The 23,602-nt window shown below is 56.1% G+C and overlaps 1 protein-coding gene across 1 annotated transcript in view; it reads left to right on the forward strand.

The window, feature by feature from the left end:
- The window catches only part of NFAM1 (NFAT activating protein with ITAM motif 1), a 30,435-nt gene extending 11,930 nt beyond the window's left edge, over positions 1-18,505 (forward strand). The window contains exons 2-6 of the mRNA XM_037160680.2: positions 1,593-1,922; positions 3,089-3,201; positions 6,341-6,460; positions 16,612-16,698; positions 18,003-18,505. Coding sequence (XP_037016575.1) covers positions 1,593-1,922; positions 3,089-3,201; positions 6,341-6,460; positions 16,612-16,698; positions 18,003-18,062 — 710 coding nt within the window. The 3' untranslated portion in view covers positions 18,063-18,505. The remainder of the gene's footprint in view (positions 1-1,592; positions 1,923-3,088; positions 3,202-6,340; positions 6,461-16,611; positions 16,699-18,002) is intronic.
- The last annotated feature ends 5,097 nt before the right edge of the window (positions 18,506-23,602 follow it).

The raw sequence follows: 23,602 nt of genomic DNA on the forward strand, positions 1-23,602 counted from the left end.
CAGTGTCCACTTCACCCTCTCGCCACTTGTCCTTCATGGTCCTCCCGGGACCCCCGCCTGCCCTGCCACGTCTGGGGCAAACCTCAGCCCTGAGTCACAGCTCCTTGTTTACGAAGGGTGTCCTTTTGCAGTTAAACAGCAGCCACTGCCACCCGCAGTACAGCCCCGGGGTAGAAAGTGTGCTGTGACATCCCCACCCACCCCACCCGCCAGAGGGGAGCCCCGTGCCAGCGCGTGCCGAGCCCGACCTGCTCTGACACCCAGACGTGCCAGTCAATTCCCGGAACTGTCAGCGACTGCAGTTCTTTGGGGGAGGGGGTGTCTTTCTAGTTGCCAATAAGGAAGTCAAAATATCAGTGTAGTCAGAGCTTTGAGGGACGAAGCTGTGTGGAGGGCCATCTCTGTCCCCCTCCCCAGTCTCCCGGGGGGCCTGCCTTCCCTCCCCTTGGGATCCTGTCCTGGGCTGAGCTGCTGAGACCTCTGCAGGGACCAGCCTGGCCTGGTGCCAGCCCCGCACCACAGGCAGGAGGCCCACGCCTCGCTTTCCCCCCACGAAATAAATCTCCCTGCTCCTTCCGAGCGTCTCAAAACCACGATCTTCTCCCGATTAACAACCTGGCCAGCATGTTCTTGGCTGCTCGCTGCCGACCTCAATTTAGAACTGTCTGCTGTTTGGCTGCTGGAGAGGGAAGGTGCTGGGGGGTGAGGCCTGCTGAGGCTGAGGGGGCTTGTGCAGCTGAGGTCTGGCTGTGGGGGTGGGGTACCGTCCACTGACCCAGCCCAGAAGCCGACCAGCATTTCAGAAGGCTGCAAGGGGGCAGGAGGGCCTCAGGCCAGGCCAGGCTGTTGCTCTGAGGGCTTTCAAACGGTCTTCCTAGAGGCTGCTGGTGAAGACGGGTGGTGGGTGGGGGTGGGGAGGAGGCAGCTCCTGTAAAACTGCCTCGGTGACCATCACCAAACATCACGGTCAAGGCTAAATGGCCACGTGTGGAACACCACTGCGTTGTCAGAAAACTGCTCTTGGGGCCATTGCTAACTGTTATGTTCTATAAAAGTTTGACAAGTTCTCCTCTGAGCTCAGATGCAGGCAAAGCTCTCTGTCTCCTGATGCCTGGCAGGCCTCCTCCCTCAGGCTGGGACAGCCCCCGGGCAGGCCCGCCTCCCTCCAAGAGGGAGGCACTTCTTTCTGCCACTTGCCTGCCTCCCGCCTCTTTACTTCATCCTCACCTGCCTGGAGTCATCTCCGGCCTGCGTTGTTATCCAGGGAGGCTTCTTGGCCTCTGGGGGGGAGGCTGGTGGGAGTGTGGGGTCCGGAGTCCTCTAGCCCCTGCGGGACTGCAGTCCCACCCCCGAGGCTGAAAGCCCGCACCTGCCCTCCCTGACCGTCAGGCCTCTCTTCTCTGTGAAGCAGAGCTCTTACACACTTTGCCATGGGCGTGTTGGGAGGTGGCGAGTCATGCGTGTAAAGCACCGGGCACGACGCCCACGTAGCTCTAGTGCCTGGGTGGGGGAGAGCCTCGGCCCTCCTGGGAAAGCGGGCGGACCGAAGCCGCCTGGAGAGTGAGCACTGTCTCCTTTTCCTTCTTCGGCAGGAGGGCAGTCGGTGACCCACACTGGCCTCCCCATTGTGGTCACTCTGGCCAACAAGTCCATCTCCTTCAACTGCAGCATCACCTACCTGTACACCCCAAAACTGAAAGACTTCACGGTCAGCTACTTTTATGTCGACCGCCAGGGCCAGCAGGGAAGGGAGCGGAGGACTGGCTGCCAGCCCATCGTGGGCACAGAGAACCAGACCCTCACCACGCAGTGCAGGGTCTACCCCAAGCTGTCCAACGCGTCGGCCACCGGCACCTACTACTGCTTCGTCCACTGGCCAGACTTCCATGTGAAAGGCAATGGCACCTTCATCCTGGTCAGAGGTGAGGCCTCCGTGGCTCTTCCAGGGAGGAGGACCCAGAGGCCCACGCAGCAGAATCGGGGGCCCAGGATCGGAAGTGGGGGGTGTCTACCTCACCTTTCAGCTTTGGCAAAGCAGAACCGAGCCTCATGGGGGAACTGCACCGGTGCCAAAGCATCTGCCTTTGCGTTGGAAGGGCAGAGGCCTGGGGTATGCACCTTCTCTGGCCCCCTCTGGCAGGTGACCTGAGGGATATCACTTGGTCCCTTGGGCTCAGTGTCCCTTCGGCACAAGGCAGGTGTTGAGCGACTATGGAACGGGGCGTGAGCACTGGAATGGTGGCGGTCTGTGAGTGAGCACTGGGCTCATGTGCATCTTCCTGGGGACAGGTTCCTAGCTTTCATCCCGTTCTCAAAGGAGCGATGACACCAAAAAATGAAGAACAGCCCGTCCCCAAAGCCGTGATTCTAGGACCTGCCCCTCTGACTCCCGTTGGGAGGGGCCCCCAGTCCTGTAGCTTGCCGGGATGTGGCCTTGGGCCTGGTGTCATGGCAACACCCTGCCTGTCAAAGGCTGGCGTGGGGGTGAGTGAGGTCCTGCACACAAGGCTGGAGCCTAGTAACAGGGTGAGCTCGTTGAATGACAGACACCAATGTGCCTGGCTCGTGGTCAGCTCTCTGCAACTTTTTGCCAGCTGGATGGAGAGAAGGACGGAGGGAGGAAAAGATGGATGGCTCAAGGGAAGGGGCTGGGCTGTGCCTTCACACACCACAAGGTCCCCCAGGTGTGCAGACCAGGCACCTGCCGGGCCCAGAACAAAGCATCCTCTGCAGCCTCACGCTGCCTGGCCACAAGATCACTATTTCACTTGTGGAGAAGAGGCGGCCCCAGGAGATGAAATGACTTGCCCAGGGTCCCACAGACAGCTCTCAGTGGAGCCCGCTCACTGGGGCAGGGCCCTTAGGAAGCCAAGGAGGTGGGCCTTGCCTGAGCCAGGACCAGGCAGCAAACGCAGGAAAGGCCTCAGCTGGAGCGAGTGTGAGAATGTGCACCTCAGGAGAGGTGGGAGTCTGGGGGTTCTTGGGGTAGGTAAGGGGGATTCTGGGAAAAGGAGACTAGGGATTAGGGGGCCTGGGGGTTGGCACTTTGGAGTGTCACAATGCCTCTCCTTCCCTGTCCTCCTCCTAGACACAGGCTACCAAGAACCCTCAAGGGCCCCCCAGAATGTCCTGCTCTTTTGCTTCATCGGCCTACTGAGTGTCCTGAGCATCCCGTGCACGGCTCTGCTGCTCTGGAAGAAGGTAGGGATGCATGCACACACAGGCACAGCCGCACTGTCCACTGGGCATGCTCCTGAGGACCAAGGGGCTGCCTGCTTGCCCTGCAAGGTGTACACCCTGGAGCATTCTGGTGAGGGGTCCTGGAATAGGGGTTCCCTGTGGCTCCTTGCATCAGGCCCCTCCCTCACTCTACCTGTGGCTGGGCCTGAGCTACCAACTGATCACTATGAGTTGCAAGAAACCACAGCTCTTCTGCCTTTGCTGTCCAGGGTCTAGCCCCTTCTCCCTGGCCCCTCCCACCCTGCCCCGGCCCCAGGCTTCATCAACCACTTACCTGGAATCTGGGTCTCCCTGCTTTCTCACACTGTTCCCCGCACTCTTGCTTAGGCGTGCAGTGCTGTCCCCCCACCAGAGAGTGACCCCTGAGGGCAGGGACTGACACAGTGTGTACTTGTGGAAAGCGTGAGTGGAGAGGAGCCAGAGCTGGCCACGTCCGGGGAGGGCAGGACGACAGCATCACTCGCACTTACAGGGGAGGACATGGAGCCTCCACTGCTTTCCTGAGCTGCCGATGGCCATGCGGACCGGCGCGTTCATTCGAAAACCACGAGAAGGGAATGGTGGTGGCCAGGGGTGGGGCTCCAAGGGGCGGAGCATCCCCGCACCTGTAACAAAATGCACCCACCTGATTCTTCCAGGAAAGCTCCCTCTGTGTTCCCCGGGACCCTGGCCCTGGCCCAGCCTCCCCATCTCCCCCTAGAAGGCCTGCCACTCCTGGAGCTCTGTCGCCCCTTCCACTCACTGTCCCTCCCAACCCTCAATCCACCCACACCTGTGGCAGCAGAGGGAGCCTTAGAAAATGCAAACCTGACCCCGTCTGACCGATTCCCTGAGCTCTCTGAGTAATGGCATGGTGGCATCTCGCCTTCTGTGGCCCTGCCCTTACAACCCCCACCCCCACTTTGACATCCATCTGACCACTTTCTCTCTGGCAGTCTGTCCTTCTGCGTGTCCCTGACATGTCCGACAGCCTTGTCCCCGTGCCATTCCATGTGCAGTTTCTGCAGCCTGGGACACTATCTCAGACTCCTCTCCCATCCTCAGGAGATGGTGCAGGCCCCGGGAAGTCTGGTCCAGTCCCCCGGCAGACTTGGGGCTCCCCACCACAGCCCCACAGTGGCACTTACCTCCCTGGCAGCCCCACCAGCCTCAGTGGGAGTGCCACGAGGCCAGTCCGTGGTCTTGCTCACCGTGGGGTCCAGGGGGCCCCTGACCACACCCACCAGCCTTGGCAATGTCCAGGGGAAGGTACCAGCCCCCAGCTGTCTTGAGGTGAGCCAAGGCCTCTTTGCCTGTGGCAGACACCTCAAAGCAGGGGTTCGGTGGGGGCACCAGATTTGAGAGCAGGACGTCTGGGTTCGATCAAGGGCAGACATTGACTAGGTGGGCCAGCCTCAGTTTCCCCCTCTTTTAAGTGGGAATTCCATGTCCTCCTCATCAGGCTACTATGAGGGTTAAACGGAAGTAAGAACCGGTCCCACAGTTCTTTGCAAACTATAAAGTATGATGTGGGGGTCGGTACCTGTCTCACCTTCTATGAGACCTACACAGTCAAATAAAAGAACACAGCGGAGACTCCAGGTCCTGCCAGGTAAATCAGGCAGACCTGGGTTCAAATCCTGCCTCTGCCACGTCCCGGCTCTGTGGCCTCAAGCAGGCTGCCTGCCCTCTCCGAGCCTTCTCATCCTCCCGTGTGGAACGGAGATAATACGAGGACTTGCCTTGCAGGTTTATTGAGGCGGACTCGAGACGAGGCAGGTGGAGTGTTCACAGCCCCCCACCCCCCCCACCGGCCACCCGGAGAGGCTCCATCTTCCTGAGCAGCGTCTGTGCTGTGACTGGGGTGGTGCTGGCTTCTGCCTGACAGTGAAGCAGCTCTCAGGAGCTAATCCCGAGTAAATGGGCTGGGGATTGGCAGGCAGCCAGGGTTTTTAATTAGCTTCTACCCAGAGATGAGGCTGTTGTTCCACTCTTGGCAGTGTGGTGCCTGCAACGAGGGGGCACGATCGCGCGGCCTCCCAGGGCCTCCTCCGCCGAAGGAGCTGGCGGTGCCGCCTCCTGCTCTTCCTCTAGCCCTTTGGCTCCCCACCCCCGGGGCTGCCCTTAGTGCTGCAGGAAGCAGCCAGCAGACAGGAGCTTTCTGACCCCGTGTTGTGGTTCGGGCCCCGCCCCCCTCTAAAAGGCCCCCCACCGTGTTTCCACTGCTCATTTCCTTCACGCACCCCTGCACAGCTGTCCTGCCTGACCCAGGCAGGTCCACCTCTCTCTGGCCACGCTGACCATCTGGAAGTTCCTCAAAACCTCTTCCCTCCACCTCTCCTCCCTCTTATCAAACAAACTTCTCAGCCTCCAGGTCTTAAGGGCCCCTTCCTCACCTCCCTGGCGAGGTGTCCATTCCCTCCCGTGTGCCAGAGGCTCTCTCCCTGCAGGTCAGCGAGTGTTCCACACTTCGGTAAAAGCTCTAGTCCCTTGTCCATCTCCCCGCTAGGTCCTAAGCTCCGGGAGGGCAGGGACAGCGTCCATCTCTTCGTGCCACGAGGCTAACGAGGGGGGCTGGACAAGAGTGCGTCGGTTGGTTGAGGGCCACCCAAGTGCCACCCAAATGCTAAGCTCTTACTTGCTTCCTTCCCTGAATTCTTGCAATAATTTTGCAGAGGAGGGTTATTGACGAAGGGACTAAGGCTCTGCGAGGGGAAGGGGCTTCCCGGAGGCCGCAGAGCCAGGGAGGGCAGAGCGGGACAGCACACCTGGTCCAGCCATGTTGGCCCAGCGCTGCCCCCAACGGTCACTCAGTAGCTGGGGACCGCGTCACACTGGCACTGCCCTGCAGCTCCGCCTCCCTGAGTCTGGCCCTGGGTCCATGGGCAGTGCCTCATGGAGTCTTATCGTCGCTGGATTCTCCAGGCAGATGAATGGTCAGACGCAGGTCTTGGAGGCATTTGGCACGATTCCCTGGAGAGGCTGGGGGAAAGGTGCTGAGTGATCACTCTCTGTGTGGCCTCATGACAACCTGCCATCCTTTCCCGGTGGGTCTGTGCAGGGAGGGAGACCGGGGAGTCACTCGTCCCCAGCCCTGACACTCTGACTTGCTTCCTTGCAGAAACAGATGAAGGGCTCACACAAACGCCGAGCCCGGAAGGGTCCATCTCCAGCCCTGGCTCCGGGCCCGGCTGCAAGCACAGCCAGACCAGAGGAGCCTCCGGCCGAATCCCTCTACACGGTGAGTCCTGGGGCCTCGTGCCCCTGCCTCTCGGGTCTGACGTGAGGTCTGGTCCCCTGGCTTGGCCGTGTACCAGCGGTGACCTCTCTGACCCTTAAGTTCCTCATCTGTAACCTGGGGACAAGAAGTCCTACTTGCTGGGCTCTCTATGACAGTGAAGTGAGATTACGTGAAGTGCCCCAGGTCCCCCCCTTGGCCTGCCCCTCCACGTCTGGAATAAGGGGTAGCAGGCATGGGTTGTTCAGGAATAAGGAAAATTTCTTCATCCAACCACACGGTGCCGTTGACCAGCTCACCAACTCCTTCCTGTTTTCATTGCGCAAACGACGTCGCAGCAATGAGAGTCACAAAAAGAGGAAAAGGTCCGGCCCTGTCCCAAGCCCTTCACTCATCAGTGACTTTTATTCTTCACATGCCCCTCCTCACCACGTACGGACATTGTTTTATGTCCTTACGATCGGTCAAGAGGAGACACGGCGGGGGCGCTTTTCCACCTGTCCTTGCGTTCTCCAGCACTGCAGTGGCCTTCGGCATTACCTGGGGCAGAGGTTCAGCCCCGTGCCCGGCCCAGTGTGTCCGCCCAATCCAGCTGCCCGCCAGTTGGCACGCAGCCACGCTGCCTGGCGGCTGGGAAGGCGACGAACGTTCTTGCTCAGTTACATCTATTTTACACAAGTAACCTTGCTCATTGTGGAGAAAGTGAAGAATAAATGCCACCCGGTGTCAGCTGGGCTCTCCATGAGAACTACAGCTGCCAGGCTGGGACCGTAGCCCCACACCTGGGGGGTGCAGGCCCTGTAGGCTCCCCAGGAGCGTGTTCTGGGCTGCCTCTGACCCCATTCTGTCGCCTCCATCCTGACTCACACATGCACCCCGGGCCCTTCCTCAATCTCTACAAAACCCCACACAGGGCGTTCAGAGTAAGGCTCTGTTTTTGAGGATGGGGGCAGATGGGGACAAGGCAAAGGGATGTCCCCATGGGGCCGTGCTGACGGCTCCAGGCAGAACAGAAGGATGCCAGCTCACTCAGGGTCTTCGGGGCCTCCCTCCGGGAATTCCCACCGGCCTGGGCTTCCCACGTGGCTCCAGACTTCCCCACATTCTCTCTTCCCTCCCAGCAACTCATCATGGTGTTTTCCCATGAGGACTTCTGGTGTCAGCTGTTAAATAGAACACTTCTCTCTCTCCACACACACGCACTCACGCACACATTAGCGCTCTCTCTCTCTCATATATATATCAGAAAGAAAAAAATAACCGTTATCCTAATTCTATCTCCTTCCAGGATAAATACTAGTGACATTGACTTCTATACCTTCTAGTCCTTTAATAAAAATACATACAGAGACCCATACATACATTCATACTTTTTCGTACTGAAGTAGCATAGCTATTTTTTTCATGTTATACTATCTCGAGAACGTCTTTGCACATGGATAAACATTCTCCTGCGAGCTTATTTGGATGACAGAGACTCAGCTTTGCATGGAACACCTTTCTCGCCTGTGTTGAGACTCCAAGGAGGCTCAGTTAGACGTCTCTCGAGTGTGGGAGGGAGGCCCCCCGCCCCCCAGGATTGCAGGGCCGCTTGAGCAGGTTGAAGACCAGAAAGAAGACGTGAAGGGAGGCCGCAGGCTTTGCTATCCCGTGAGACCGGTCCCTACCAGCTGGGACTGGACCTGAGCAGATGAGAATGCCATTAACCACAAGGATGATATTGTCCAGAGCCATTTGTTGAGTACCTACTATGTGCCAGACACCATGGTAGGACTTTTAACTATTACCTCATTAGTCCTCATAAGGTTTTAGGATATAAGTGTTGACCTCATTTTCATTTCTTTAAAAAACCTTTTTTTAAAGCCCTGGCTGGTGTAGCTCAGTGGATTGAAAGCTTGCTGTGAACCAAGGGGTCACTGGTTTGATTCCCAGTCAGGGCACATGCCTGGGTTGCAGGCCAGGTCCCCAGAAGGGGCCACATGAGAGGAAACCACACATTGATGTTTCTCTCTCCCTTCCCTTCTCTCTAAAAATAAAAAATAAATCAATAAATAAAGCTTAAAACAAAACAAAACAAAAAAACCAAAATAAAAACCCTTTGTTTTAAAATGCTTACCTGAGAACATTTTTATTTCATTGCATTTTAAGGGAGAGGAAGGGGGTAGGAAGGGAGGGGGGAGGGAAGGAGGAAGAAGGAGAGGGAGAGACAGAGAAACATCGACCGTTTGCCTTTTGTAGGCTCCTAGACCAGGGATTGAACCCACAACATAGACATGTGCCCTGACCAGAAATCAAACCCAGAACCTTTCAGTGTGTAGGAGGCTGCTCCAACCAGCTAAGTCACACTGGCCAGGGCTCCATTTAATTTGCCAATTGTCTATTGCTGGTATGTAGAAATATGATTGACTTTTTAGAGACTTCATTTTATTTGTTTATTTTTAGATAGAGGGAAAGGGAGGGAGAAAGAGAGGGATAGAAATATCAATATGTGGTTGCCTCTCATGTGCCTCCCACTGGGGACCTGGCCTGCAATCCAGGCATGTGCCCTGACAGGGAATCAAACCGGCAACTCATTGGTTCATCATTGGCATTCAATCCATTGAGCCACACCAGCCGGGGCTGACTGATTTTTTAAAAGACATTTTATTTTTATTTTTTTAAAGACATATTTATTTATTTATTTTTAGAGAGAGAGGAAGAAAGGGAGGGAGAAAGAGAAACATTAATGTGTGATTGTCTCTTGTGCACGTACCCCCTACAGAGGACCTGGCCCACAACCCAGGCACGTGCCCTGACTGGGAGTCAAACCGTGACAGGCCAGCGCTCAATCCACTGAGCCACACCAGCCAGGGCAGACTTTTTAAAATTTTTATTGATTATTCAGTTACAGTTGTCCTGATTTTTGCTCCCCTCCACCCAGCACCCCCTCTCCCTCAGGCAATCCCCCCACCATTGTTCATGTCCATGGGTCATGCATATAAGTTCTTTGGCTAGTCCATTTCCTATGCTGTACTTTACATCCCCATGGCTATTCTGTAACTACCTATTTGTACTTCTTAATCCCCTCGCCTCTCAACACCCTGCCACCCATCTCTTTATCTTCAGCCTTTGGCATTTTGATTATGTTGTGTCTTGGGGTGGGCCTCTTTGAGTCCATCTTGGTTGGGATTCTCTGTGCTTCATGAACTTGCATGTCTATTTCCTTCACCAAATTAGGGAAGTTTTCTTTCATTAGCTTTTCGAATAGATTTCTAACTTCTTGTTCTTTCTCTTCTCCCTCTGGCACTCCACGAGGCAAATGTGGGATTGCTTAAAGTTGTCCCACAGGCTGCTGACACTATCCTCGTTTTTTGGATATTCTTTTCTTCTTGTTGTTCTGTGTGGTTATTTTTTGCTTCTTTATGCTCCATTTCATTGAGTTGCTTCTTGGCTTCATCTGCTCTACTGTCGTTTCCCTGTAAATTGTTCTTTACTTCAGTTAATGTATCTTTCATTTCTGACTGATTCTTTTATGCTGCTGAGGTCCCCCCCTAAATCCCTTGAACATCATAATAACCAGTGTTTTGAACTCTGCATCTAATAGGTTGCTTATCTCCATTTCATTTAGCTCATTTTCTGGAGTTTTGATCTGTTCTTTCATTTGGGCCATGTTTCCTTGTCTCTGCATTTTGGCAGCCTCCCTGTGTTTGTTTCTATGTGTCAGGCAGAGCTGCTTCGACTCCCTATCTTGATAGTGTGGCCTAACGTAGTACATGTCCTGTAGGGTCCAGTGGCACAGCCTCCCTGATCACCCAAGCTGGGTACCCGAGGTGTACCCTTCATGTGGGCTGTGTAGATCTTCCTCTTATAGTTGAGCCTTGGTTGCTTTTGGCAAATCAATGGGAGGGATTTACCCAGGCCAGTCAACTGTAAGGACTGGCTGAGACCACTGACCACCAACGTCCACCCTCCATGGAGGATCAGATGTGTAGGGGCAGGTGGTGGGGCTCCGATGTGGTCTGTAGCTGTCCAGTGGGTGCGCTGGCCTTGGAGTTTCCTGGTGGTGCAGGCCAAGGCCTGTCCCCACCTGTGTTTTGCCCAGAGCCACCCTGCTTGTGCCATAATGCAATCTGAGACAGATGCTACTTGTGCTGGGCTTGGAGATTTCCAAGATGAAGCCAAGCTGTGAATCTAGGCTGCTAACTCTGGGCCTGGGGCTCACTGAGGCCAGCTGCTGCTTGTTGGAAAGGACTCAGGAAGTTGTACAGCATGAGCCAAGACCAACCATTCATATAGAAAAGCAGCTTGGGTGGGCCAGTAAGTTGGGTGGGGCAGAGTCTCTGGGGATCTCCAAGGTGTGTCAAAAAGTGTTAGCCAGGTTGACGCAGTCTTACATGCAGTACCCGTCTGCAGATCTGTGGGGGGAGGACCCAGGAAAGGGACAATGGCCTCTGTTCCTCTTGATGCCAGAGACCTCAGCCTCCACCCGCCACCACTGCTCCCACCCAAGCTGCCACCCTGGCACCAGAGCCCAGAGGGAGTGAGTCTGAGTACGTGAGTCTGTGTGTGGGTTCTTTAAGAGGAACTGTTTGGGGTTCCAGAAATTTCTTCCACTGACTCAATCCCCACTGGTTTTTGCAGCCAGAAGGTGTGGGGACTCATCTTCCTGGCACTGGAACCCTGGGCTGGGAGGCCTGGTATGGGGCGGGGGCTCCTTGCTCTCTAGATACCTCTCCTGAGTTTTTATCCACCACACATGGGTAAGGGACCAGCTTGTTCCATGTCTGCTCTTCTCCTACCAGTCCGAATGGACGTGGTCTCTTTAATTCATAGTTGTCAAACTTCCATTCGACTTGATTTCTATTGGTTCTGAGCAATGGTTGTTCTATATTAGTTGTAATCTTGTTGGGGTTGTGCGAGGAGGGGAGCCATGTCTGCCTATGCCGCCATCTTGACTGGAAGTCAAGATCGATTTTTGTATATTGACTTTTTATATAGAGTGACTGTGCTGTATTCATTCATTGATGCTAATAGTTTCCCTGTAAATTTTTTTGGATTATGTATGAACACAGCTATGTCATCTATGAAAATGGAAGTTTCATTTTTTCCTTTCTAATCCTCATACCTTTTATTTTATTTTTTTCTTGCTTTATTGCTCTGCCTGAGACCTCTGGTGTAATGGGAATAGGAGAGGTGACAGCAGGCATCCTTGTCTTGTCCCCAACCTCTAGGGAAAGATTTCTGAATACTCCCTCTGCTACTCTCTATGGACGGATACTTAGATTATTGACTTTCAATCTTTCTTCTTTTTGAATTTATGCAATCAAAGCTATGAACTTCCCTTTATGTATGGCTTTAGCTGTATCCCACAAGTTTTGACATGTTGTATTTTTAATTATCTTTCAGTTTAAATTTTTCATTGAGATTTCCTCCTTGCCCCATGGGTTATTTGAAAGTGCTTTGCTTAATTTTCAAATGTTTAATTATTTTCTAGTTACTATCCTGTTTTTTTATTTCTCACTAATTCCTCTGTGATCAGAGAATATAGTCTGTATGATTTTAACCCCCCGCAGTCTTTTGAGACTTGCTTCATGGATCAGCTTATGCTCTGTGCGCCGGCGGAAAGGACTTGCGTAGTGAGTTGTGCATGGCTGCGTGAGTGTTTGCTTATGTCCGTCAGGCCAGGTTGATGTTTAAAATATCCCGTGCCCTTATTTGTTTTTTATCTAACAAATGTTAAGAGAAGTGAGTTCAAATTCACCCACGTAATGGTAGATTTGTGTATTCTCCTCTTAATTATATCAATGTTTGCTTTTTATTCATATGGGGAAGTGCTCAGGATATATTAATACATGAGGGATAAAAGGCTATAGTTCTCTGAGTTTTAAAAATTTTTTTGGTTTACCTATTATCCCTGGCTGATGTGGCTCAGTGGGTTGGGCATGATCCTGTAAACTGAAAGGTCACTGGTTCGATTCCCCATCAGGGCACAGGCCTGGGTTGCAGGTTCAGTCTCCAGTCTGGGTACATGTAAGAGGAAACCGATCAATACTTCTCTCTCATGTTGATGTTTCGCTCTCTTTCTTTCTCCCTCTTTTTCCCTCTCTCTAGAATCGATAAAAGAAAAAGATTGTTTAATTTACCCAGTAAGCAGCATGGCTTTGGAGGGGGCCAGACAGTCCGGGGTTCGAACCTGGTTGTTTTGCTCATGAGTCCCGCCACTCGGCCTGTCTGAGTCTTGGCTCCCTAACCTGTAAAATGGGGCTAATGACACGATACTGCATTTATAGCTCGTGGACATGCTATGATTTCTTCCACCTTAGATTCCTTGTTGGAGCCCACATGCCCCTCTAGCAGCTCTGCTTTCTCCAAAGCGCCTTAGAACTGTCGGTGCTCAGTTTCTCTCTCGCCTCCCCCGCCCGCCGCGGGCTATCAGCCCACTCTTCTCTTCTCAGGGGCTCCACTGGCCTCCACACCATCACGCCCACCCGTCAGCTCCTGGCCCTCACCTGGGCATCTGGCACCATTGAAAGCTCCCTGCTCCTTGACACACTTTCTTCACTTGCTTCTGGAATATTCCACTCTCTCCTGATGCCCCCTTGACTCACAAACATACCTCTCCAGTCTCCTTCACTGGTTCCTCCTTAGGGACCCATGGAACCCTGGCCTCTAAACCTTGGGGTCCAGTTCTGGGACCCTTTCTTTTTGATCCTCACTTCCTTCTCCTGGTGCTCTCATTCAACCTCAAGGTTTTGAGACCATCCATGCTCCAGCAGCCCCCCAAATTTATGTCTCCAGCCCGGACATCTCTGATCACTAGCGTCAGCTCTATTTGGACGTTCCATCTGCTTCTCTCTCAGACCAAAGCAATGCTTTACCCCTGGGAGCGCCTCTCTCATGGTCCCCTCTGCGCAGTGAGTGATTGCTCCAGGCTTCCTGTCGCTCAGGCTAAAAACGTCAAAGTTGTGTGTTCTATCATTGCTCATGTCCGATCCATCAGCACATCTCGTTTCAAAGCACATCTGGAATCTGACCCTCCTCACCCCTCCAGGGCTAGTGCTGGTGGGGGCCCTACCATTTGTTGCCTGGAGTCTTGCAATTGGTTTGAATCAGCCGACTATTACCCTCCTGGCCTCCCGGTGTGTTGCTGACCCGGCAGCAGTGGAGTGATCTGTCCAACCGCAGACGGATTGAGCCCCCTCTGCTCCGAGCTCCTGGCGTGTCTGGCTCCTCTGAGAAGCAAACAGCCACTGGGGTTCCATGTGTGCTAGTTTCATCAGAGAAAACACCTGGGGCAGAAACGAGGGCAGACCGGGAGAGCCATCAGGTGGATACGGGGCTGATCCTGAGTGAAGGAACAGGGGAGGGAGGCAGAGAGGAAGCACTGACCACCCTGCCATCTCTGGAAGGTTCAGCGAGGCCACTGGGAGCTCCAAGTTACGGGAGTCCAGGGTCCCCTAGGGCGGGTGTCCTGCGTGCTCACCACCCGCCGGGAGCAGCCCATCAGGCGTATGGCCTCCGTGAGCAAGCAATGACCGGTTTCAGAGCCTAGCAGCTGGGGCCTCCGTCAGTGCTGATCCCTGGAGGGACGGGTCTGTGCAACACAGTCTCCTGTCTCCTCATCCTTCAGAGGTTCCATCTTGCTCAGAGTCAGCGTCGCAGCCCTGACCATGGCCTCCGAGAGCTCTGTTCACATGTACCCCCCACTGTCACTCCCCGTCACTCACTTGCTCTGGTCACACTGGCCTCCTTGCTGCTCCCTGAACATACCGGGCATGGCTCCCCCCACAGGGCCTTAATGTTGGCTGTGCCCTCTGCTCTAGCAGGCCTCTGCGGGGCACAGGGTGTCAGTCCTTTATGTGACTGACCCCGGGGCCACTCCCTCACTCCCCAGTTCTCTGCTCAGATGGCACCTTTGCAGCCAGGAGCTTCCTGACCACTCTTCTAAAACTGCAACCTCCCTGCCCCCTCCATGGCCTGACCTCCCTATCGGGACAGCACATCCCAGCATCGCCACTGCGCCGCCTAGTCCAGCCCCCGTGCGGCCCAGCCCCAGGCCCGATTCAGCCCCGACTCTGCACAGGCCTGGGTGGGCCACTGCCAGCAGGCCCACCCTGAAGGAGGCCGGCCTTACCACTACCTAGGAAGGCCTGCAGCGCCTGCTTCAGAGCCTCTGAGGCTGCCCTGTGTTTCACAGCCTGGTGATGCAGGTCTCACCCTGAATGCAAATGCAGCCAGCAGGTCAGGACCTGCCAGAGGCTTCACTGCACAGCTGCTAATTGACAGCACCTCTGTAGGTCTCCCTGCCCTCAGCCCCTGCAGCTGCTCCTGCCCTCCCCCCCCCCCCGTGGCTACCCACGGGGTCCTAGGGTGCCCTTCTCTGGCGCAGAAAGTCCCTGGACTCATGGGAGCACAAGGAGCTGGGGGGAAAGGCCTGGGTTCCAATCTTGGCTCCACCACAGAGGGGCTGTGTGACCTGAGACATCTCTGGGCCTCTCTGGACCAACGTGTGGCAGGCAGCTCAAGTGAGCTGGACCCGAGGGAGAGGGAGCCATGTTCGAGAGCCCAGATCCGCTCCGCTGCAGAGATGTCAGCAGGAGGCCCTTCTCCTCCCTCTTCTCCGTGATGAGAAGCGTCCAACTGGAGGGGGCTGTCGGATCTGTGGAAACCCAGGCCTGGGTGGACAGAGGGTAGGGGCACAGGGCTTTGTGCCAGGTTTGTGGGTGATGGCCGCTGCTTTGGGCAAGCGTGACAACCCGACGGGTCAGAGCAGGCCTGAGAAGTTGCCTTACACTGGAATTGGGGCTCCTCCTTGGGGTGGCCCTGCGCCCTTCCCTACTGGGAGACAGGTTGGAAGCACCTCTCCCGAGACCCACCCACCCGTTTTCTGACTCAGAGGCCCCTAGAACTAGTCCCCAGGGCCGCCTTGCTATCACTGTGAGTGATGCCCTTGAAGTGAGGGACTCCCCAGAGCCAAATGGTTTATTACACGGGTTTTCATGCCCCGCTGCCTCTCGGCGCCTCCCTCCTCCCCTCAGCATCTCCTCCCTCCCTTGCCTCAGAGCACCACCTGTCTCTCCAGCCTGCCTCAGCAACCCCTGCTTGCCTGTTGCCAGGGAAACCACCTCCTTGGCAACCAGCTGGCTTCCCTATGACATGTACATGCGGGAAGGAAAAGTTCCTGTCTCTTGCTTAGGCTGTTGGTGGCTCTGCTCTGACAGTCCCAAACAGGGCCCAGGCTGTGACCACAGAAAGGGGAGGGAGGTGTCAAGCCTCTTTCCCAACCATTTAACTGATGATGATTCAACAGTTATGAAACACCTACTATTTTCCAGACCCTGTGCTGGGCCCATCATGCACAATATCTCATTTAATCATGCACTGAGCCTGCAAGATAGATATGATTATTTCCACTTTACAGATGAGGAAACTGAGGTACAGAGAGGTTCAGGGGTTGCCTATGGCTGGCAGGTATCAGAGACAAGAGTTGAACTTAGTCTTGTCTGATTTCAAAGCCCTGGGTCTTTGAAAAGACCCATCCCGAGGCACCCTGGTCAGGCTGCTCACAGCTGGGCCAAGAATGAGCGCGGCCCCGAAACAAACACCCAGGTGAGTGAGGAGCCCCTCATCATGGATCATTTAGTGGTGTTCTTGAAGTGTTCTATGAACAGCCATACACGGTCAGAGACCAAGGGACAAACCAGGTACAGCTTGATGCGAGAGAAGGGTGACCCCGATGGGTGCCCAGGTCACCTGTGAGTGCCAGCTGGAATGGGGGGGTCAAGGGAGATCTCAAAGGGTGGATGGGTGGGGGGGACTCTCACAGGGACAAGGGTTTCGGATGAGGGGAGTAAGGCTGGATGCTGGAGGGCATGCCACTGCAGCTATTGCCACGGTGTCATGGCTGGGGCCTGCGGGCTGGAGCTTTGAGGGGCCTGAGAGAGGTGGCAGGGGCGCAGGGAGCAGTCACCCTGTACAAGCGCGGAGGGTGAGGTGGCTCCGAGAGAGGGAATGGCAGGCACGACAGGTGCGGCAGTGTGACCAGACATGGCATGGCGTCCCCTCGAAGACCATGGCCTACAGGGTCCGCCCATCTCCTGAGCTCTCGCAGGCTGCCGGGGCAAGGCCCTGCCCCTCTGTCCACCTCCCTCTGACCCTCACGCCATCTTCTGCAGGCCCTGCAGCGCCGGGAGACTGAAATCTACGCCTGCATGCAGCCCGAGGCCCACAGAACATCCTCCAGCGGGAGCCGTCTCTCGCAGGTACGCAGGGTACAGGGCAGCCAAGCCCGGCTCCCGCTTAATTCCATCTGCCCCTCTCCTCATCTGTGAAAGGGGGCAAACAAGACTACGGGAGTGAGCCCCGGCTGCTGGCCTAGTGGTGACAGCGATGGTGGGTTGGAACCTGCGCTCTACCCCCTAGCTTCTGGGCAGCCCTGGCCAAGGGCAGGCCTCTGTGCCCGAGTCTCCTGTCTGTGAACTGAGGAGCCCGACAGCTCATATGGGCTTACTGTGAGGATCGAGTGTTGTAGTGGGACCCACTAGGTGCCCACGTGGTGTCTGTACTGGCCAATCCAGCCAGAGGTTTGAGGCTTTCAGCTGCCCCCGGGCTGATGTCGGCTCAGGTCTGGAGCTGGAGTCCGAGCTGGTGCCGGCCCGGGCTGGCCTGGTCAGGGCTCCTTATCGCTGTGCTGGCAGCCATGACACTTTACGTCATCACAATTCTCTTTTAAACCTCTGTGTGCTCATCTGTAATGTGGATGAGTGACATTTGGCTGCAAAACCGAGTGCCCCTGAATTCAAATGAGTTCCAAGTTAAGTAACATCCGAGAGCTGGACCCCATAAAGCATGAGAGGATACAGGAGCCCATGGGTACCTTAGAAGAGCCATCAGGAAGTGATGCTTGGTCTCCCCAGCCCAGGGGGCCCAGGCTGGCACTGAGTGGTGAATCTCCTATTCTCAAAGCCTTTGCTATACTCTGCCCTGGACTAGGCCCTGACTGGAGGCCGGGCTTCTCCATCCTGGGACACCCAATGTGCCTGGGCCATCCCAGGCAGTGCCCACCCTGCGCCGGGCCTCGGGGTGCTGGCCAGGACAGTAAGACATGTCCCTGCCCCCCAGTAGCCTCGGAGCTGCAGAAACAGGGTCACTGACCCAACAAATACCCAGAGACAGTTGTGGCCCCATGTGACCATCTGAGAGGTGGGTTCCGGAGAAGCGCAGACCAGGGTGCTTGAGCGGGGGGTCGTTGGGGATGCTGAGTAAGCCCTGCAGGCAAGTAGGAGGTTTGGGGGGAAGAGATGGGGTCGAAGGAACCACCCAGACGGAAGAAAGAGCATGTGGGGAGGCACCGAGTCAGGAAAGGGGAGGCTGACGGGGCAGGAGGGCAGAGAGCAGGGGTGGGGCGGAACTGAGGGAAGGGGCTGGTGAGGCGGGCTCGGGGGCAGGGACTGGCTTCCCTGTCCCAGATGCGCAGGAGGCCATCAGTTTGTTTGCCTCTGACGAGAGTGAAGTTAGTGCAAGTTGTTCTTTTCCCTACTATTTTTAATTTCTTTGTTCCCCCCAGGAAAATCCACAGAGGTTGGAGAGCGACGGTGAATTTAACCTGGTCTATGAAAATCTTTAGGACAGCTCCACCTGACCATAGGTTTTGACCTGGATCAGAGGTCCTGGTGCAGGCCCTCCCTCCAAAGGACCTGATCTGGACCCAGGGTGAGGCCCTGGAGCACCCCCTCACTCACCCACACATTCCAGGCCCTTCCTGCCTCCGCCCGCCCCGGCCCCATTCTGCACCCAGGCTCGCCCACTGAGTATTTCCCATCTCTAGGCCTTTGTCCAAGTTGTTCTCTCTGGGAGGAGGGCCCTTCCTCAGTCTTCCAGGGCTCTCATGGACCCCGCCCATTCCCAGAGCCCTCCTCACCCCCTCGACACCCATAGGCTCTCTTGACACCAGCCTGCATTTCGGCCTACTAGGCGACTGGGAGCTCCTTGGGAGGGACCTGGCGAGGGACCCTCATCTGTGCTGTGCGCACACAAAGCGGATGAATAAAGGAGCAACTCTGCAAATGGCCCCACCTCCCTGCTCCTGCCCCACTAGGCCAAAGGCACAAGGCGGCTGAATGAAGTGAAGGGGAGGTGCCGGACAGGAAGTATGGGGCATGGTAGGGACGGTCATGCAGAGGCCGGGCTGGCCTTGGGGACAGAGGCGGAGGAGGTAGCTGAGTTGCTGGGGGGCTGGAGCAGGGAAGATCCAGTGCCTGCTGGTGAGGAAGGGGATCCAGACCCTTCTGAACAGGGGAGGGGGAAGTGCTGGCCAACCAGGAGCCGTACAACCTAAAGCTCTCTGCCCGCCACCGGGAACCCCAAGGTTGTCTCCCATCTGCCTGTGAGCACTCTGCCAACTGCTTCGTCACCCCCTCTTCTCAAGCCTTCTCTACCCTTGGGCCTCAGCTGCTCCTCCTTCCGCCCAAGGCCCTGGTTGCCTCTTTCTGGCCCATCTTGACCTGAGCCACCTCCTGTGTCTTTACTGGAATTTTGTCCAGCCCCGGACCCCTGGGGATTGAGGACCACCTGTTTCCATCAAGGTCCAGCTGCATCATTTGGCACCTGAGGCCCCCCTGGGTGGGCGGAGGGGTCCCTTCACTTTGCAGAAGCTCAGGCCCTGTGTGGACAGTGGCCCCTCCGTGCCTGGCCCTGTGTCATTTCCGCTGTTCTCAGTGTTCACTTCACCCCTTATTTCACCTGCAGCAGCCCCTCGCTGTGAGTGGAAACCCACCTCGCAGGAAGCCAGGAGTTAAGAGTCCAGGGGTCCCAGGCTGTCGGGCTCCCCCCACCCATGTCCCCCATGGCCTTCCACTGTTTTCCCATTTGTAAAATGGGCAAGTCCAGCCTCCCTCCTCACCCCCTGCTGCCCCAGAGGTCCCCGAGGTGCCCTGGCACACAAACCCCAAATGTGTGTGGGAAGGGTGGGGGCCCAAAGTGCAGGCCCCACCGTGGCCCTAACAGCACTGGGCCGTTGGCTCTGGGCAGCACAGAAAAGCTGGGGGTGGAGGTGGGGCACGTAGACTGATTTTCAGAAGAAGACCTGCCCCCCTAATAGGGTGATACTGGGCCTCCCCCAGCCCACAGGAGCGTCCCCAGCCTCCCAGCCTGAGTCTGGGCCTGGCCTGCAGGCACACAGCAAGGAGGGCTCTGAGCTGGATTACGGGATTCAGTGGAGAGGCCCCTGAGCCCCAGGAGGCTGGAGTTTAGTGAACTCCATGCCTGTTTAGGAAGGTGAAGCTGCCTTGAGCAGGACTGTCCGGTTCCCGACTCCAACAGCCTGAGTCAGCAGCCAGGGTGGGGGTGGGGAGAGAGGGGAGAGCGCAGCTCTGGGAGCAGGAGCCTGCACAGGGAACCCGGAGCCAGCAAGCCCAGGAGGAGGCCACTTGGCTGGGCCCAGACCCCAGACCCTCCAGTTGGCCCCACGGGTAGAGAGAGGAGCCTGGCAGGATTACCACACCCCTCAGCCCTGGCCCAGGCCCCAGCATGGCTGCCCTGTCCCCTTACCCCCTTCTCCGTCCACTGGGTCCTTTCCTTCCCTGCGCTCAAAACCCAAAACCTTCCACAGTCCCCAGTTCACTTGGAACAATATCCCACCCGAGTCCTCCCTGGGGCTTATGGGGTCCTCAGGGACCAACTGGTTACCCTCTTGTGGACTCAGACATTGCCAGCATAGTGGCTGATCCCAGTTCAGGGCAAGGTTGTAGAGCCAGGAGGTTTTGATGTGAGCAAGAAGAGAGACAGGGAGGAGGAGGAGGAGGAGGAAGGGTGGAACACTGGGAGGGGCTTTGACACAGTGTGGGTGGGGGAAGATTGTTCTGGGACCTCAGGTGTGGAGCCAAGAAGACCAAGCACCTCTTACCCCATCCACCCACCCACCCCCAGGACTGAGAGCCTGCGGAGATGCTGCGCAGGTGCAGGGGTGAGGGGGGCAGATTCCCTCAGGGGTGGAGGTGGCAGGCAGTGAGGGAGGAGGAGAGGACAGAGAGCTCCCAACAAGCAGCCTGGCAGGCTTTCAGGTAACTGAGCGGGTGGAGGAAAGGAGAGAGAGGGACCACACTTGGGGGCTGTTTCGGGGCTGGGTGGCCACTGGCCTCCTCAGTTCCACCTCTCAGCAGCCAAGTCTACTTGAGCCTGAGTTTCAGTGACAATCGAGACCACTCAGTGTTGCTCAGAGGACAGGTGGAGAGCTCCCCACTCTGCAGAGGTTTAGCAGCTGTGCCTGGGGTGCCGTTCCTTCTCCACTAATGCTTCAGGGAAAGCAGGCTGCCAGGACGCAGCGTGGAGGGGAGGGCTAAATGAGGGGCAGGCCTCCTGGTAGGTGGGGGACCCAGGCTCCGCAGCTGCCCCTGCAGGGAGCATCTTGCAGGGAGGAGAGGCAAGCAGAGGGGTATGTGTGTATGGCCTCAGGGGGTCCTGGAGAAAGAGAGCAGCTAGGGCAGCGCCCCAGGGAAGGGGGCCTACGGGGGAACAGGTGACTCTCAGGAGAAGGGGAGCCTAAGGGCGGATGATGGCAGCCATCCTGAGGGTGCGCCCTGGGCCTAGAAGGCTAGGGGTAGCCCCAGGCTGCCCTGAGGGCCAGGCCTCAGGTGCTGCTTCCTGCCATCTGGACCCTGCCCCAAGGCCTGGCCCGCCTTAGCTCTGACCCGAATTTCCCACCATCTCTCCTCCTAGGTCACCCCCTGCCGCCTGCTTCAGAGCCTCCGGGCATCTGAAACATTTCAAGTGCTCCCTACGCCCCCCTCTGCTGGGCAGCAGCTCAGAAATGGCCTGCCCACCCCCCCACCCTGGCCGTGGGTGCAGGCTCCACCCCTCCCTTGGCTCTTGCTCCTCTCAGCACTTGCTGGAGAAAACCATCCCTTGAAACTGAACTGCAAAGTGGGTGTGGGAAGCAGTGGCCCCTCCCGTGCAACAATTTCCAGAGGATTTGGAAAAGCAGAGTTTCCATGGGAACATGTGTCGGTGGCACGGGGAACCCCACCTTCACAGCTAACGTTGCAGGACCTTGGCTAGGGGTGGGGGTGCCCTGCCAGGCACAGCCGCTGCTTTTTGGCCACCAGCCCTCACTAACCTGAAATCAAGTTACAGGCAAATTTGCCCTGTATTTTTCCTTTTTTTTTTTAACATTCTAATTTAAAGGCCACGCTCCATTCTAAGGATGCCTCTGGGGTTTCCAGAATGGATTTTTATGTAGTTCAATAGTTCTCTCGGCAGAACGCTCAGCCAGCAGAGGTGGGCCTTGGCCTCAGCCCAGCTGGGCTGGTGGAGTGGTGTCTCTCTCTGTGCCTCTTGGATGCTAGGGGATGTCACTCGTCATTTCTGAGTCCAGACTCCAAGAATTGGGGACATCGGCATGAGGCACGGAGATCCCTTCCTTCCCAGGCCCTCGGCCCTGCAGTTCCAACCACAGCCTCTTAGCTGGGTCAGGCCCTACTCTGTGCACTTGGCAGTAGACGTATTTTTTTAATGTCTGTCTACACAGGTGAGGTGGCCGCATATTGCAGTAAAACAAACAACAGCAAAGGGAAATTCCCTTCGGTGCTCTTGCCACCTGGAATCCTCCATCCCGACCCCTTTCCCCAGAGCTGGCCACTGAATCATTTGGGTATATTTTCTTCCAGGCTGTTTATATGCATCTGCGTGCATTTTATATATAAACAAACGTATAGGATATGTAGTCCTTACGTGGAGTTCTGAAAATCCGAAATGGCATCCCCCTGCACGTGCTGCTTGCACTCGCTTTGTCCGTCTGCCCCACGTGGCAGGGGCCGGCCTGTGGCAGCAACTCAGAGCGGCTAGCCTCGCCCACAGTGAAGGATTCCGTGGGGCCAGCTGACTCTGCTGTCATCAGGCTCCTACAATGGCCTTTCTGGGGCCCACCATTGTCCCACACCACCGAAAGGGCCTCAGGGAACATCCCTGGACATACCTGCAAACCGGACAGGGTGTGGACATGAACTAATTTTGCTGCCACTGCCGAATCCTCACACATGGCGGTTGTACTGGTTTCTATTCCTCGGGCCATTTATCTGCAATATCTCATTTAATCCCGAAACGAGGGGCTGGTCTCACCATTTAACTAAAGCAGAAACTACGATTCAGAGAAGCTAAGTACATGGTTAAAGGTCATATGACCCAGAAGGGGCATTGCTGGGCTGGCTACAACTGTGTGTGTGGTCCCATTGCCTCTGTAGGCCAGAAAACAGGGGTCCTGCAGTGGGGAGGGGGATGGAAAGAGTATTAGAGGAACCCAGTGCCCCAGGCTAAGGAAGCCCACGAAGGGACAGATTTCCTTCAGAGAGGCCTGTCAGCTTCGAATTGCTCATACCCTGTGTCTCAGAGCTGTGGGAGTCTGGGGTGTCCTACTGCTCCTCCCCCCCGCCAACAGTGGCCTGTCTTCTTGGGCGAACAGAGACAAGTGAGCAGAGATGGTGGGTCCAGACTGGTGCCTGGCACCCCACACCCACCGCGGGGCCTGGTGTCAGGCAGCCTAGACATTTGGATCCCAGGCGTCCCCTGGAAGTTTCAGGCACTGCACGCCTGGAGGTGTGAGCCAGCTCTTGGAAGCTTTACAATCTGGGATAATGCTGCTGTAATTGGCATTGCTCCCCATTTACAATCCTCTCGCTACCTGAAAACCTGCTTGCAGTGGCTGTGTCTAGAGAGGGCTTAATTTTACCACTTCATGGAACTTCAGGGACTGAGGGGCAAAGGCTTTTTCTCTGTCACCCGTTCGCCCACCCCGCCCCGATTCCCTAGTGAGTGCCACAGGCCAGGGGACTGAGCTCTGGCTGACCTCATTGCCTTGGCTCAGGGCGCAGCCCTGTACCCGGCTCCCCCTGTGGGTCCCAAGCTGACCTGGTTTCCTCCCCAGTCCTCCCTCCTTCCTCCTTTGAGCCCACCCGTTTAATTTCCCTCCAACCTCTCCCTCTTCCAGCCCTTCTCAGTCCCTGCCACCAGACTGATCTTTTTTGATAGCACACATCTGACTCACTCTGCTCTCAAAACCCTACAATACCTTACATTTATGGTCAAATCATTTCAACAAAGGGGCCAAGGTAATTCAACAGGGAGAAGTCTTTTCAGAAAGTAGTGGTGGGGAAAAGGGACATCCTCATGCAACAA

Source organism: Artibeus jamaicensis, unplaced genomic scaffold, assembly GCF_021234435.1.
Source record: "Artibeus jamaicensis isolate MK-2021 breed Jamaican fruit bat unplaced genomic scaffold, CSHL_Jam_final contig_233, whole genome shotgun sequence".
NCBI lineage: Eukaryota > Metazoa > Chordata > Mammalia > Chiroptera > Phyllostomidae > Artibeus > Artibeus jamaicensis.